The sequence below is a fragment of the Tetrao urogallus genome (assembly GCF_951394365.1).
Source record: "Tetrao urogallus genome assembly, chromosome: 3".
Lineage (NCBI taxonomy): Eukaryota > Metazoa > Chordata > Aves > Galliformes > Phasianidae > Tetrao > Tetrao urogallus.
The window spans coordinates 25,543,024-25,557,528 of record NC_136815.1 but is presented as its reverse complement, the minus strand read 5'-3'; the positions used below and the strand labels follow the sequence as shown (position 1 = coordinate 25,557,528).

General features: G+C 40.2%; 1 protein-coding gene across 1 annotated transcript in view; it reads right to left on the bottom strand.

Annotated features, from left to right (window-relative positions):
* Window positions 1–3,906: 3,906 nt before the first annotated feature.
* The window catches only part of CNGB3 (cyclic nucleotide gated channel subunit beta 3), a gene marked incomplete at both ends in the record, with an annotated part of 68,822 nt that continues 58,223 nt past the window's right edge, over window positions 3,907–14,505 (bottom strand). Inside the window, 3 exons of the mRNA XM_079533400.1 lie at window positions 3,907–4,146; window positions 5,296–5,476; window positions 9,449–9,595. Of these exons, the coding sequence (XP_079389526.1) occupies window positions 3,907–4,146; window positions 5,296–5,476; window positions 9,449–9,595 (568 nt within the window). The remainder of the gene's footprint in view (window positions 4,147–5,295; window positions 5,477–9,448; window positions 9,596–14,505) is intronic.

The following is a 14,505-nucleotide window of genomic DNA, read 5'->3' as shown; positions in this document are numbered from 1 at the left end:
CACCAGTTAACTTTCACAGTTGTGTGCTCCATGCAGACAGGGAGCAAACAGGATGGGGTGTTAGTGCTTTGTCTGGATTCATTGAAGTGGATGTGTACTACTGATCGGAATTCAAAAATTCCTTTTGAGCTTTCTGCCAAAAATGATGCTGCATCTCAGTTATGTTGCTGTGGAAGTGCATTTAAATGTATTAACATATGTTAATAAGCATAACTGTAGTAATCACCTGCTGTGTATAAAATAAAACTTATTCCTGAATTCATCGAGCTTAGGAAATTAAATAGCATATCAATAACGTCTAATCTCAAGGTACCCTATGCTTTGTAAAATAAATGTTTCAGACCTGACAATGGCTAGAATCGTTTTCCAGGTATTCTTCTCTTTGGAGCATACAGCTAAAAGCATGTTGAAAACTTTGGAAATTTCCATGTTGGGCTGAAGCAGTATTCTGAGCTAAGGTATGCACCAAATTGGATCAAGAGGAAGGGGAATTTTCTCATTTTGCTGTTTTTTTGTTTTTTGTTTTTGTTTTTTTAATTTTTATTTTTACATGTGAAAAATGCCATATTAGCTTGAGAGTACCAAGCAAAATATTGTGTTAAGTTCTGGGAAGTGTATGTGCTTGTAGATCACTTGCACCACCTTGTGATAAAAGTAATATATAGCAGTCTCTGTAATCAAGAACCCTTTGCTGTTTAATGGCTTAATATATACATATGTGCAGCAGAGAAATAACCTGTGACCAGAGTTGTTTTTTTTTTTTTTTTTTAAAGTACTTTCCATATGTATTTCAGTTCTGAAGCTAACTGGTTTACAATGCTACACATTAAAATTGTCATTTCAGTATATTGTCTTCTGTCGTGCTTTTGTATTCAGCATTTTCTTTGGAACGACGAATACTGTTTTTGTGATTGTTGAGATGAGTATTGCACAGGCTGAGCAGCTTAGATAAATATATATTGATAGAGGGGAAAAATGCCTTCTTACTTGGTGGTTGTGAACGTGCAGTCTGTATTTCATAAAACATAATGTACTGACTTTATCAATGTGATATTCTGAAATTGGATAGTTTTAGCAGTGACTGTCTCATGCTGAAATATGCACTTATGATCAGTTTTTCCAAGTATTTTTTTCTTCTCCATGGCATCTATGTTTTAAGTAGAGAAGTGCAGAGATTTAAAAATAAGCGAATTTCAAACCCAATGACCCTTCACTGACATTCAGGTGTAGTCAAGACAGATGATTTACTGTGAAACTCAGACTTACTGGAGTCATAGTGTTACAGTGGTGTGTAATGCCATACAGTACCTTAGTAAACCAGGTAGAGGCTCTATTGTGGTTCACTCAATTTCTGTACAAATGAAGAGTCCACAGGGTAAAATCAGTTTCAGGAGGTTTAATGCACACAAGGAACATATTTGAGGTGTCTTGTGCTGTCTGTTCTTTCTGTGAAAATCCAACAAATAGCTGAATTTTGAACTCCTGTATCCTTCCTGTCCATCCCCACTCAGAAATATAGATGGATTCTAGGAAATAACTCAACAGCAGATAAGTCAGAAGTCAGAAAAACAAATGGGTGTGACTTCATGTAACCCTGAGCTTAAGGACTGACACTTTCATTTTGGATCTAAGGAACAAGAGAGCTTTGCATAGCTAGATAGTTTTGAAGACAGAACTGGCAAGCTCCCCTTGCAAACCCCAGTTGCTGAGAGCTGTTGTGAAGCAGCAGCTCTGTTGCTCCAGTGCGACATCCACTGCTGCCATTTCAGACCTTAATATTTGAAAACACGTGGTTCAATTTCAATATTACCAACCATGGAAGTGTTTGTTTTGAAGACCTGAAAGAATTTGTATTGATGGAAGGGGACTGTATTTTTTGCTTCGCTCATCAATATCAAAATGTAAACATGGGGGTTTATGTGCTTTTCCCACTTAATGTTTTGAAAACTGTCCCTCAAAAAGTCATTTAAGAGCTGTGTATTGAAATGAATTCATAGATCTTTAATATTCACAGTAGGCCTCGCATTTTAAAGCAGCCTTGTAGTACTTCTCATTTTGATCCAGTATTGAGATGTCCCAGATGGACACAAAGAACTACTCATTTATTGGTGTGTGATACCATTTTGTACCACTATTACGTGGCATCCTTTCTTTTCTTACCTATCAATTAGCATATGACAGACCAATAAAGATGGTTCTTCCCATGTTAAACCTTGACCTCACTATTAATACGACAGAATTTTCTTTTTGAGAGAGATTTGCTTTTCAGACACGTCGTAGGTTGTTTAGAATATACAGAATTCAGTCATCTAGTTTTTCCTCAGCCAAGATGCCCACAGATTCTGCAGCTATGCCTATGATTGTATTCAAAGGCATTATAGGATAGACTTGCACAATTTGTAGCCCATGTGAGCATAAATAGCCTGTGAAGGTATTTTTTTTCCACTATGGCATGGTGTTTTCCTTGTATCGTGGTTGTCTGTTCAGCTGAGGAACTGTAAAATCTGCCCTTATGATTTGTTTGCAGGCGTCTGGATAATGATTGTAGTTCCCAGTACTATGCTTGCACTGGGGACTGAAAGTAGACTGGGAGAGGAGACAAACTCATAGAAGAATTTAGAGGATTACTGGGGAGGGCTTTCTTGTGGTTTTTTTTTCTTTTTCTTTTTTTTTAGATATTTGTAACATGTTAAGTGTAAAATGGAAGCAGTTGAGAATTAAGCTTAAAACACTGCTTCATCTTTTTGTTTAATTTATATCCCTTTTTGCTTTGAGTCTGTGCAGAAGGTTGACTTTGGTAGCTTCTTGTCAGTGACACAGCTGAGAGAGCTTTCTAGGCAAACGATTTCCTTTAGTTCATAGGTATGATGTAGCCCACCCTGTGTGTGGTTCATTTGTTGCTATCAGGTGAGCTCTGTGGTGGAAATGAACAACTGGAGCATTCAGCCTCTTGGAATTGTGTAGCACATTGCCAAAAAGTGTAAATCTTGCTTATTATAAAACTGCTCTTATTTCTAAATTGGCCACTCTAGATAAGAGGTTCTTCAAAAGAATTAGCCAGTATCAAATGGTTGCTCTTCAGAGAGCAGTATTAATATCCAACCCCTTGAGAAGGTGAAGTGTGTAAATCAACAACCAAAAGTTAAAGGTTGCTCCCCAAGGGCATGTGGGAAGTATCTTAATTCTGCTGATCTAACTCACCAGAGTCAATACAGACACCTGGAATGATGCTTTTGCTTTCAGGAAGCTAGCAGTAATTACACAGCCTGATTCCCCATATTGTATGTTGTTATTTTTGTATTAATTTATTTATATGGTTTTATTTTGTAACTGTCTATCCTGAGCTAAGACATCCTAATGCTGAGCACCAGAGCCTTCTGTGCTGACCAGTGCTGTCACAAAAGCGTGTCGCTGATTAGAAGTATAAGGGGAGGGGAGAGAAGGACTGACAGAAACATGAGTAACCTCAGCAATAGTAGTGAAGTAACAAGGAACAGGACAGCTATAGGAAACCAGAAAAGAAAGTAGAGCAGAACAGACATGAAAATTACAAGCAAACTAACGAAGAGGAAAAATAATAAGAAAGAGAGAATAAACAGGAGAGGGAAAAGGAGAAGCAGGAACAAGGCAGAGTAAGAGATAATGGAGAGCATAGATCAACCAAGAAGCAAGCTGTTCTGAAATGCAATCAGATATCTAATTACTATTACACAAGCAGTTCTCTCTTCAGACTCAAGATTAAGATGTAAGTGTACAAACAATTTGTCCCGTTGCCTCAGGAGAGGAGGGAAGAAAAATAGCTGGGGTAGATTCTCTCTTGGGCAGCCTCTATTTCTATCTTCTGTACCCAAAGGCAAAGTCACACTGAGCCCTTTGAGTTCAACAAAATGCGGCCCAAAGTACCATCTATTTGTTTTTCTTCTCTTTAGCTTCGACTTTAAGGATCTCTCCTTCTCCTGCTCTGGGGGAAGGAGACATAGTGATGATCAGAGACTCATTAGTGGTTCCTCTGTGCATAACTGCATGTGGTTTAGGCTTAGTGTCTGCTTCTGGCTCTTCCTTTTTCGGAGGGGGTGCAGATGGGGCTGCAGGCTCTGGTGGTTTCTTCTCCTCTTTTTCAGTCTTCTGCGCTTCAGCTTCATGTTCCTATAACCAAAATGTTAAATGTTTTCCAATGCTGCAAAACAAATTCAGGAAAAAATTCTGCACTGTATATACAGTGGTAAAGCATGGCATGGGATACTAAGATTAATAGGACTCAACTTGTATATAAACTTGTATTCAGCTGCTGAAAATCAGTTTCTATGTGAAAAATACTATTTCAAGATCAGAAAACAATAAAACTAGGAAGAGCTTGTGGGTAGCGATAGTATCTACTTCTCATTAATACAGCTGGACAAAACAGGCAAGCTTTGGTGAACAAAACCTTTCCTCAGGTCTCACCTTCCTTTATGCACTTATGCAGGTATAGAAAGAAAAAGTGTTATGTGATTCTCAACACGCCTCATTTCCTTGGCCAAGCCTATTTGTGCTAAAGTTTGCAAATATGCGTTAAATTTGGTGAAGTTTCTGCTTCAGTCTTGCTGTTGTAGTCTCTCATTTAAGTAAAGTCCTTTATTTCATTTAAAAGACAGTAAAAACACGGCCCAACAGTAGCTATAAAAGCCAGAAAAGTATTGTGCCTCTTCTGGGCAAATACTTAAAACTGAACAGGTTCTTACTAATATGAATGTTTCTCTAAACAGAATATAAGGTAGGAATTTTTTTAATCAACTGAAGTAAGCTTTCTCATAAATGCACAGTATCACATATTTAAACAGATCTAGCTGTGTGGTCTCTACTTGAAATGTTGTTTTCAAGATTTCTTATTAGCAAAGGTCTGACTTTGAACTGGAAAGCTCTCTTTATGCTTCAGTCAACTGGATAGGATTACTGCATTTGGACAGTTGTGTTCACTTCTGTATGTATAAAATTAGAAGATCAGATGCTCTTAGTATCTTTTAGTGTCTCTTTTATCCTTTCTTTTCTTGAGAGTTTATGTTTGCTTATGTTTTCCTTGCTCTTGTTTTTCTCTGTTTTTCCTAGGGTTCAGACCAAGAAAGATTTGAGCCAAATTCTACAGTCCAAATTTACAGAGATTAATTACCATGACTGTATCTCAGCTACTTGGAGTTTTTGCTACTCATTGCTCTAAAGCTGTGTTTCCATCTGTTCCATTTGCCCAAGCCTCCCAGTATATTTCCTACTTCTCTACCCAGCACTTGACAGAATCTGTTCTGTTATCTGTGACATTACCTGAATGTCTTGTTCTCTCTTCAGCTGCAGCAGCTTAGCAAGGCCTCCTTTTCCTTTAGCTCCAAACATCGCTTTAAACAGCTTTGGAGTTTCCTGTTTTTGCCCAAACAGACTGGCCAAGCCCCGGGGCTGCTGCACTGGTGGTCCAGGAGCAGGTTTCCCCTTCTCTTTCAGCAACACCCTGGAGGCAGGAAGGAATGGGGACACACAGCAGTGCAGTGAAACCTGGAAAAGTTCTGGCAAAACTAAAATGTCATGTGTGGATGAACAGCTGACAACTTCTCTAGAAATTTTTTTTAATCCTAGATTCAATGGCAGGAGGAAAGCAGGTAAGGGTGAGGGCTTTATTGGCTTTGGTAGTATCTAGTAAATTGAAGGATACTGTTTTAATTTGGAGTTGCTTTCTCATTTCTTACAGCTTAAACTAGTGTAGGCTCAAATTAAAGTATTACAAAGCAGATATGTTTTATAAGGTGAGAAATAGTTGCAGGGGAAGAATGCCTTGTACAAGAGGCAGAAAGTCTCTCTGCTGAATGTCTGGATACAAATTCAGAGAGCATTTATTACTCTGGAGTTTAACTGATTCTTGAGGAAGTAACTGTTAACCAAACTTTTAGCCTAAGTCATGTCAGGTAGTGGTGCATATTTTGGTCTTCTTCAGTAAATTACCCCGAGTATATGAAAATTACTAGATTTTCACATTTTTCAGTAGCTGTGCTGGTTGGCAACCATAATTGGAGGAAGTGAGAATGAATGATGATGGTAGAAATTCATACTTTGTAACTTTGGGAACACTGATAGTTTGATTCCAAATTTGAACTGCAAATCTCTGTCAAAATAACACAAGTCTTCTGTTGGTGCCTAGTTTTTCTGGAGACATGGCAGTCCCCCTGAGCTGCAAAATGAGCCGGCGGGGAAGAAGACCGGCGTGGATGAATAGGGAGCTATTCCTGAGGCTCCGGGAGAAAAAGAGAATCTACCGCCTGTGGAAAGAGGGACAGGCCACTCAAAATGAATACAGGGAAGTTGTTAGGATGTGTAGAGGTGAAATCAGAAAGGCAAAAGCCCAGCTTGAATTTAACCTAGCTGCTGGTGTGAAAAGGAATAAGAAACTCTTTTATAAATACATTAACAGTAAGAGGAGGACAAAGGAGAATATCCACTCTTTGCTGGATGAGGCTGGGAATGTGACCACTGAGGATAAGGAAAAGGCGGAGGTTCTGAATGCCTTCTTTACGTCTGTCTTTAAAAGTCAGACCAGTTATCCTCAGGATACCCCTCTCTCTGACCTGGTAATCTCGGCCGGGGAGCACACTAACCCCCCTGCGATTCTGAAAGAAACAGTCAGAGACCTACTGCTCCAGCTGGACTGTCACAAGTCGATGGGGCCAGATGAGATCCACCCAAGAGTGCTGAGGGAACTGGCGGAGGTGATAGCCGAGCCGCTTTCCATCATCTGTCAGCGCTCCTTGTTGACTGGTGAGGTCCCAGATGACTGGAGGCTTGCCAATGTGACTCCCATTTATAAGAAAGGTCGTAAGGAGGATCCGGGGAACTACAGGCCTGTCAGCCTGACCTCGGTGCCAGGGAAGGTTATGGAGCAGATCGTCTTGAGGGAGATCATGCGGCATGTGCAGGGTGACCGGGGGATCAGGCCTAGCCAGCATGGGTTCATGAAGGGCAGGTCCTGTTTGACCAACCTGATCTCCTTCTATGATCTAGTGACCCATCTGGTGGATGAAGGAAAGGCTGTTGATGTGGTCTACCTAGACTTCAGCAAAGCCTTTGACACTGTCTCCCACAGCATTCTCCTGCAGAAGCTGGCAGTCAGAGGCTTGGATGGGTACACTCTTGGCTGGGTAAGGAGCTGGCTGGAGGGCCGGGCGCAGAGAGTGGTGGTGAATGGAGTCAAATCCAGCTGGCGACCGGTCGTGAGTGGTGTTCCGCAGGGGTCGGTGCTGGGGCCTGTCCTCTTCAATATCTTTATAGATGACCTCGATGAGGGCATCGAGTGCACCCTCAGTAAATTCGCAGATGACACCAAATTGGCTGGAAGCGTGGATCTGCCTGGGGGTAGCGACGCCCTACAGAGGGATCTGGACAGGCTGGAGAGCTGGGCTGGAGCCAATGGGATGAGTTTCAACAAGGCCAAATGCCGGGTCCTGCACTTCGGCCACAACAACCCCAGGCGACGCTACAGGCTTGGGGCGGTGTGGCTGGAGGACTGCGTAGAGGAAATGGACCTGGGGGTATTGATTGATGCTCGGCTGAACATGAGCCGACAGTGTGCCCAGGTGGCCAAGAAGGCCAATGGCATCCTGGCTTGCATCAGAAACAGTGTTGCAAGCAGGAGCAGAGAGGTGATTGTTCCCCTATATTCAGCACTCGTCAGGCCGCACCTCGAGTACTGTGTCCAGTTTTGGGCCCCTCACTGCAAGAAAGATATTGAGGCCCTGGAGCGTGTTCAAAGAAGGGCAACGAAGCTGGTGAGGGGTCTGGAGCACAGGCCATATGAGGAGAGGCTGAAGGAGCTGGGAATGTTCAGCCTGGAGAAGAGGAGGCTCAGGGGAGACCTTATTGCTCTCTATAACTTCCTGAAGGGAGGTTGTAGTGAGCTGGGGGTCGGCCTCTTCTCTCGTGTCATTAGTGATAGGACCAGGGGGAATGGTTTCAAGCTACGCCGGGGGAAATTCAGGCTGGACATGAGGAAGTATTACTTTTCAGAAAGGGTGGTCAGGCACTGGAATGGACTGCCCAGGGAGGTGGTGGAATCACCGACCCTGGGGGTGTTCAAGGAAAGACTGGATGTTGCGTTGAGGGACATGGTTTAGTAGGAGCTATTGGGAATAGGTGAACGGTTGGACTGGGTGATCTTCTAGGTCTTTTCCAACCTTAGTGATTCTATGATTCTATGATTCTATGATGCACAGAGCATACACAGACTTAGTAAATACTCAGACAGGTGAGCAGAATACATGGCCTCCAGTACAAGAAAGGCACTACATATTTTTTTAATTGCACAGGTTTTTAAATTGTGCATTTTTTAATTTACAAAACCCTCTTAAGATTGATATCTAGAGAGGGCTTTGGGCCCTCTCTTTGGGGATGTAGATATGAAGGATGGGTAATTATTAAACTCCTACCATTGAGGGAAGTTGCACGGAGAAAGCAGAATGCAGTGATTTAGCAGGATATGATTACAGTGGGCAAGGAAGCAGGAGAAGATAGTGCAGGGCATAGAAACAGAAATAAGAAATGATGACTGTACCACTGTTTAGAAACGAGCTGGAAGTCAGGAAGGATAATTGCCGGGGATGAGCAGTCAGTGAGCTTGTTCTGTCTTTCTACCTGTTGGTGTTGAAGTCTAATCTCTGAAGACCAGAGATGTGAAAACACTTAGCAGACGGGCAAGATCTGTGCATCTACCTTTACCTTGCTTGATGCCATGGGCATCGCATCAGCCTGTTTAGGGGTCCCTCACTGAGTCTGAAAGCCAAAAATGTGTGCTATTGGTCTTATTCATGCATTTCAATTTTTTACAAGGTAGTAAGGCAATCATGTTCATAATCTTGCGGCAAAATATGATAGCATTTTGCCCTGTCAAAGCCAGGGTAAACTGCGTTCCAGCGAAAGGAGGACAAGAAGCAGTTCTGATTTGAAATCCTGTTTCAGAATCTCTTTGCACAGAATGGACACCTTTCAGATCTGTGTGCTTATCTTTCATCTTACCAGGTGTTACTTTAGATCAGCTTCTGTGCAAGCCTGTGGGTGCATCGAAGCATATCTCTATAGAACTAATTGCAGGTGTTTGGTTGCATCTTTGAAAACCTGCAGCTTAACTCACATCTGCCTTGCATTTTCTGACTTCTTGTCTACATAAGGAGTTTTGTCCTGATAAACATCTGTGCCTCTTGTTTTGTTACCTGAAGCGCAGCTGCACTCAGGACTTTCTTCTATTTACCACGTTCTCACAACTATTGGAATTCCTGACATGAAAGCATGGCTTCCCATATGTACTAGCAGACAAATCTGACCTCTAAATACAAATGTGTTTACATTATTCTCCAGAGAAATGAATGGGAATATGTCTAGGAGCCACAACTATCCATTAAAAAGCTAAACACAGTGATTTAAAAAAATTTTTAGAACATACTTTGCTTTCTTCATCAGAAGTTTTTCTGAGTCAGGGTAATGCACCAAAATTTCATTGAGTGTTTTCTTGTCTAGAATGAAAAGGTTGGCAAAACCATGAGCCACCACGTTGGCAGTCCTTCGATTTCCTCCACCTGCGGCTAATAGGCTGCAATGAAAATAAACATTGTTACTCACCTCACTACTTGACTTAGTGAGGAACCTCTGAAGTTGGTTTTCCACTGAAAACATAACAAAACAGCTCACTAATGTACCCAAGTGTTCTATCTGATTTCTGTGAAGTCCCTTTGCAGTTGTGATTGGAAATATCTTCTTGTATCAAGAAGACATATTGTCACTTCCGGTCAGGATTGTTGGTCCTGGACTGTGGAAAGTCTTGCTAAGACACGTGTCGCAGAATCATAGAATCATTGAGGTTGGATTAGACCACTAAGATCATATAGTCCAACTATCAACCCATCACCACCATGCCCACTAATCACATCTCTCAGTGCCACACCACACTTCTTGAACACTTCCAGGGATAGTGACTCTACCACCTCCCTGAGCAGCCTCTGCTAGTGCATTACTACTTTTTTGGAGAATAAGTATTTCCTAATATTCAAGGAGAACTTCCCTTGGTGCAATTTGAGGCCATTCCCTCTCATCCTGTCGCTGTTAACTGGGACAAAAGGCCAACTTTCCCCCTTACCCACAACCTCCTTTCAGGCAGTTGTAGAAGGTGATAAGGTCTCCCCTGAGCCTCCACTTCTCCAGACTGAACAATCCCTCAGCCACTCCTGTAGGACTTGTGCTCTAGACTCTTCACAGCTTTGTTGTCCTTCTCTGGACACACGTTTCTCCCAAGAGACTCCACAGCAAGGACTGCATCTGTTTTAGTCCTTGTGTGAACTTGGCATTTCCTCATTTTTATTGTTGAAAATGATTTAATACAATAGGGAGAGCAGCATAAGAACATTATAATTGAAGGCATGTTTACAATGGATAAATGACTCCAAGAATTGTAGTTTTCCTGAGTGAATAACTTGAGTAGGGTTTTGGTTTTCTCACATCTCACGTTTGGATGTTGGCAAGTTTAAGAATATGGATTTGGAAGACCTTTCAAGCTGACAGTTACAAATGTGTCTGTCAGAAACTGAAGGCTATTTTGTTTAGAAAGTAAAGTGTAAGACCAGCTTATTTAGCAGGGGTTAGACATAGGAAGGATATCTACATAAAAATTAAATTGTCCATCTTGAATGAAGAAAATGAAATGAAAAGAGTTAATTCACAGCATTGAACATACTACAAATCTAGCTGTGGAGTCCCTCTTCAGTGCAGGGGGGTTGAACTAGATGGCCTTCAGAAGTCCCTTCCAATTCTAAGGATTCTATGATTAATGTTTGATGTTAAGCAATAGAAGCTGCATTTTGCTCTTAGTAGTAAAATTGCTTTGTCACTATTTGAGGAGATTCATCGTAGAGATTTTTCCCTAAAATGTTTCACAGTGTGTTACTGCATAAAAGAATATTTTATAATACCTAAATTTCAAGGTTATTAATAAAGGATAGTCTGGACCCTATCAGAAATGAGTTTATTTTATAATACCTAAATTTAAAAGTTATTGATAAAGGATAGTCTTGACCCTATCAGAAATGAGTTTGTACTTATCATCAATACTGATCAGGATATACCCATGCTACTTTTTAGTATTAAGGATATACACATAGTATTTATAAGCATTAGATTCTACTGATAATATTGATTTATAAAGGATCACAAGACCTCTGAATCCTGTGTATGAGGCTATTTTTACACAGACATAAAGTTTTGCTGCTATCCAAGATAAGAATCAACCTATGAAGTCAAGTATAAAATGCAGCATATTATTCTTTTACAATCCTGTACAGTTTCCAGGCAGAAAAGTATTTGCACAATAAGAAAAGCAGTTGAAGAAAATTGCAAACAGTTTTTGACTTCTGATAAATCACTTCTCAACAAGTAATTGTACAATCATTTTCAGGCTTTCCTAATAACAAGCTCATTTTGTTGAGGCAGACAGGACTAAAGAGAACAGCTCTTTTCTTACGGTGATGACGTGAGGGGAATTTTATGAGGGAGGCAGTCATTGCTCAAACAGAATCCTCTTTGACTAAAACAGCATTATGGACTCTGTTTTGGCCATTCTGCTAAAAGTTGTGTGGTAGACTAAATATTTACAAATAATTGGCATTGTCCCTACAGTTGTTCTTGATGCTATAACATCTACAGTAATAAGGAAAATTGCCTTTTTACCTTATGGTTTTTATTGCAGTTAGCCTGAAATGATTTTATACTTATATGAGATGATAACTTCTGAATTCTTACGATAGCAATTTAAATCTGGAGGTATGAAGTTGTCAAAGCAATGACTTAGTGTATCTATTTCTTTTTCATAGCTGAGCACAGTAGGAAGCAGCCGTTCATTGAAATTAGCAAACTGATCCAGGGAATGATGTGCATATCAACTGAATGTGCAGTGTGGTAGCTCTTCAACTGGGCATATCTGTACATCTGGAAAGAGCTGCTAAATCAGGAAGGAGTCTGGATCTGGTGTCTGAGCTGAATGTCAGACCTGAAATGTCAGAGTTCACTGAAAAGCAGCAGCTACTGCTGCTGGGCCAAAGTAGAAACTCAGTCGTTCACAAATATTCCCTTTAGTTTTTGAGTTTTTAAAGGGAAGTTAAAGTTACAACACCACTGAAAGACTAAAAACAAAGCCAAACACTTAGCAAATCTTCCTGCCAAAAATGCTGCTATTTTTCCAGAATTTCCATTTTCTGATGGGAAATTATTCCAGTGAGGTAATAATAAGTGGATGATTTAGGACAGCTAGCTTGATGTGTACAGTTCTCTGGGTTAATGAAGTGTTGTATTGTAGTTCCCCTCTCTTGAATTTCTTCTTTTCTCAGTTGTCTGCATTCTTTTTGCCTGTATTTCTGAGATTACTTTTCTTTCCCTAAGATGACATTATCAGTACAGGAAAGTAGTAATGAGGGTAAGATGTTCATTGGAAGGCAGCTCCTATTGCTTAATCTATATCTGCAATAATTTTTAAAACAGGATTGGCAAAGGACTGGATTGAATATCAGTCTTGCATTGGCCTTCTATTATAATTCAGGAAATATTTTTGAAATGAATGAACATTCTTTGTTGTCTTCAACTCCTTTGCCCATAGAGACTTTAAAAGCATGATTTATAAGCATTTCGAACCGTGAGATTAAATAGCTAGTATCTTATAATTCATATGATTAAACCACTCAGAATGAAGCTGACACAATTCTCTACACAAATCTTGATTCAAAAAATCAAGTGGAAATTATGACAGTTCAATACCAGGTGCTTACTTGAATGCTGAGGAGAAAACCTGGATGTGCTAAATAAAGCAATATGTCATTCATTAAAGGCCTTTTCTTTTTCATTTTCCTCTGCTGTACAGTACTCAGAAGACCTTGACAGAGCTTGTACAGAAGGGCACTGTATAAACTCATTATTTTCTAACGTACTGCCACAAGGAAAAGGATAAATTTCTGCTGGTATACTTAGTGCTTCATGTCTTTGCTTTTCGATTTCAGAGATTTTTGCCAGTTGCTATGTGTTTTCCCCTTAGGTTTATCCATTGCCTGTCATTTATATGCAAAGTAACAGGGATGTAGCAGTATGCTGTCTCCACCAACACAGTAGGTCAATGATGAATAAAACAAGACGACAAGCATAGGTTTAAAGCACTGCTGAGGGCTTTGCTGGCCATCCTGGCAACTATGTGAAGAGTAAAACATACTGGGAAATGAATCTTTAAAGGCAGCTGTGTGGATCTCATCTGGAAATAAGTCCCCACTTTTGTTAGATCAAAACATTGAAAATCCTTTCCTTGTTTTCAAATCAGTCATGAACATTCCTCAGTTTGAAAACAAAAATGTCCTTGCTCCAAATGCAGAACTAATAAATAATTGAAAAGTGTGTATGTATTATATCTCTGGGATGCTGCAGCTTTTCTTTTACCTTTTCAGTACCTGTTCCTACCTGAAAATCACTGCGTTCTGAGACTTTCTGCATAGCACACAACACGCCATTTTGTTTTGAAGCTTTGTTCTTGTATTGTACTGTCACACAGAGAAACACTTTTAAAATAACTTCTTGCCCTTAGCTGATATAGCCTCACTTTCCAACTCAACGAGGAAGGTCTGTATTTATGGGATATATCAACTGTTCTCCACGTGCAGCTCTGAGAAGGCTCTGTGCACCCACTACAGAATAAATGGGAAAGTTTCCACTACCACAACGGGAGATGCAGCAGAAGATAAATATAAACCTAACACAGAGCTGATTACCACTTTTGAAAAGATGGATTAAGGCTACCTTTAAGAGGATTAACAGTAACAAGAGTGCAGCTGGAAGAAATCAAGAATCCAGTTTATCACATGCAGCAGCACATGTATTTTGTTTCTTTCCCTCAGTCTGACCTCAGTAGGGGATGCAGTACCTAAAATCTAGCTCTTACTTGTCTAACTGGTGAACAAGGCAAGAAGAGCTAATGGATTTTGCAAAGCAGCTACGTGGAGAATATAAAAAACTTTTGTAACTGCTCAAGGAAATTTTTCTCCTCCAGAGAAACTTAGACCCAAAAACCTGGTCTGTCAGCCCTTTTCTTTTTTGTATTCTCTTAAACAAATACATATGAAAATGTAGATGCTGATTTTCAGCAACTTAATCTCTACTTCAGCTCATAAATGAATCAATCTGTATTGCTATTTTAGATTTGTTACCTCCTTTGTTGGAAATTAACATTTTTACTCTGTAGTGTGTAAGGGCAGCTAGTCTATCTATACAGGCAATAAAATACATTCGGTTCTGCCTTTGTGCAGACTTTGGAATAGGAAGATATGTTCAACCTTTTAAATCCTGAAGGAGAAATCCATATCCTTGTGTACCTTGTTCTGAATACTGATTATACATTATTTGTTGTTTACAAGTCTGAGGTCTTGGCAGATTAGTCTCTGATGTTTCACTTACATGGACTTTCCCTCACTTATCTGTACA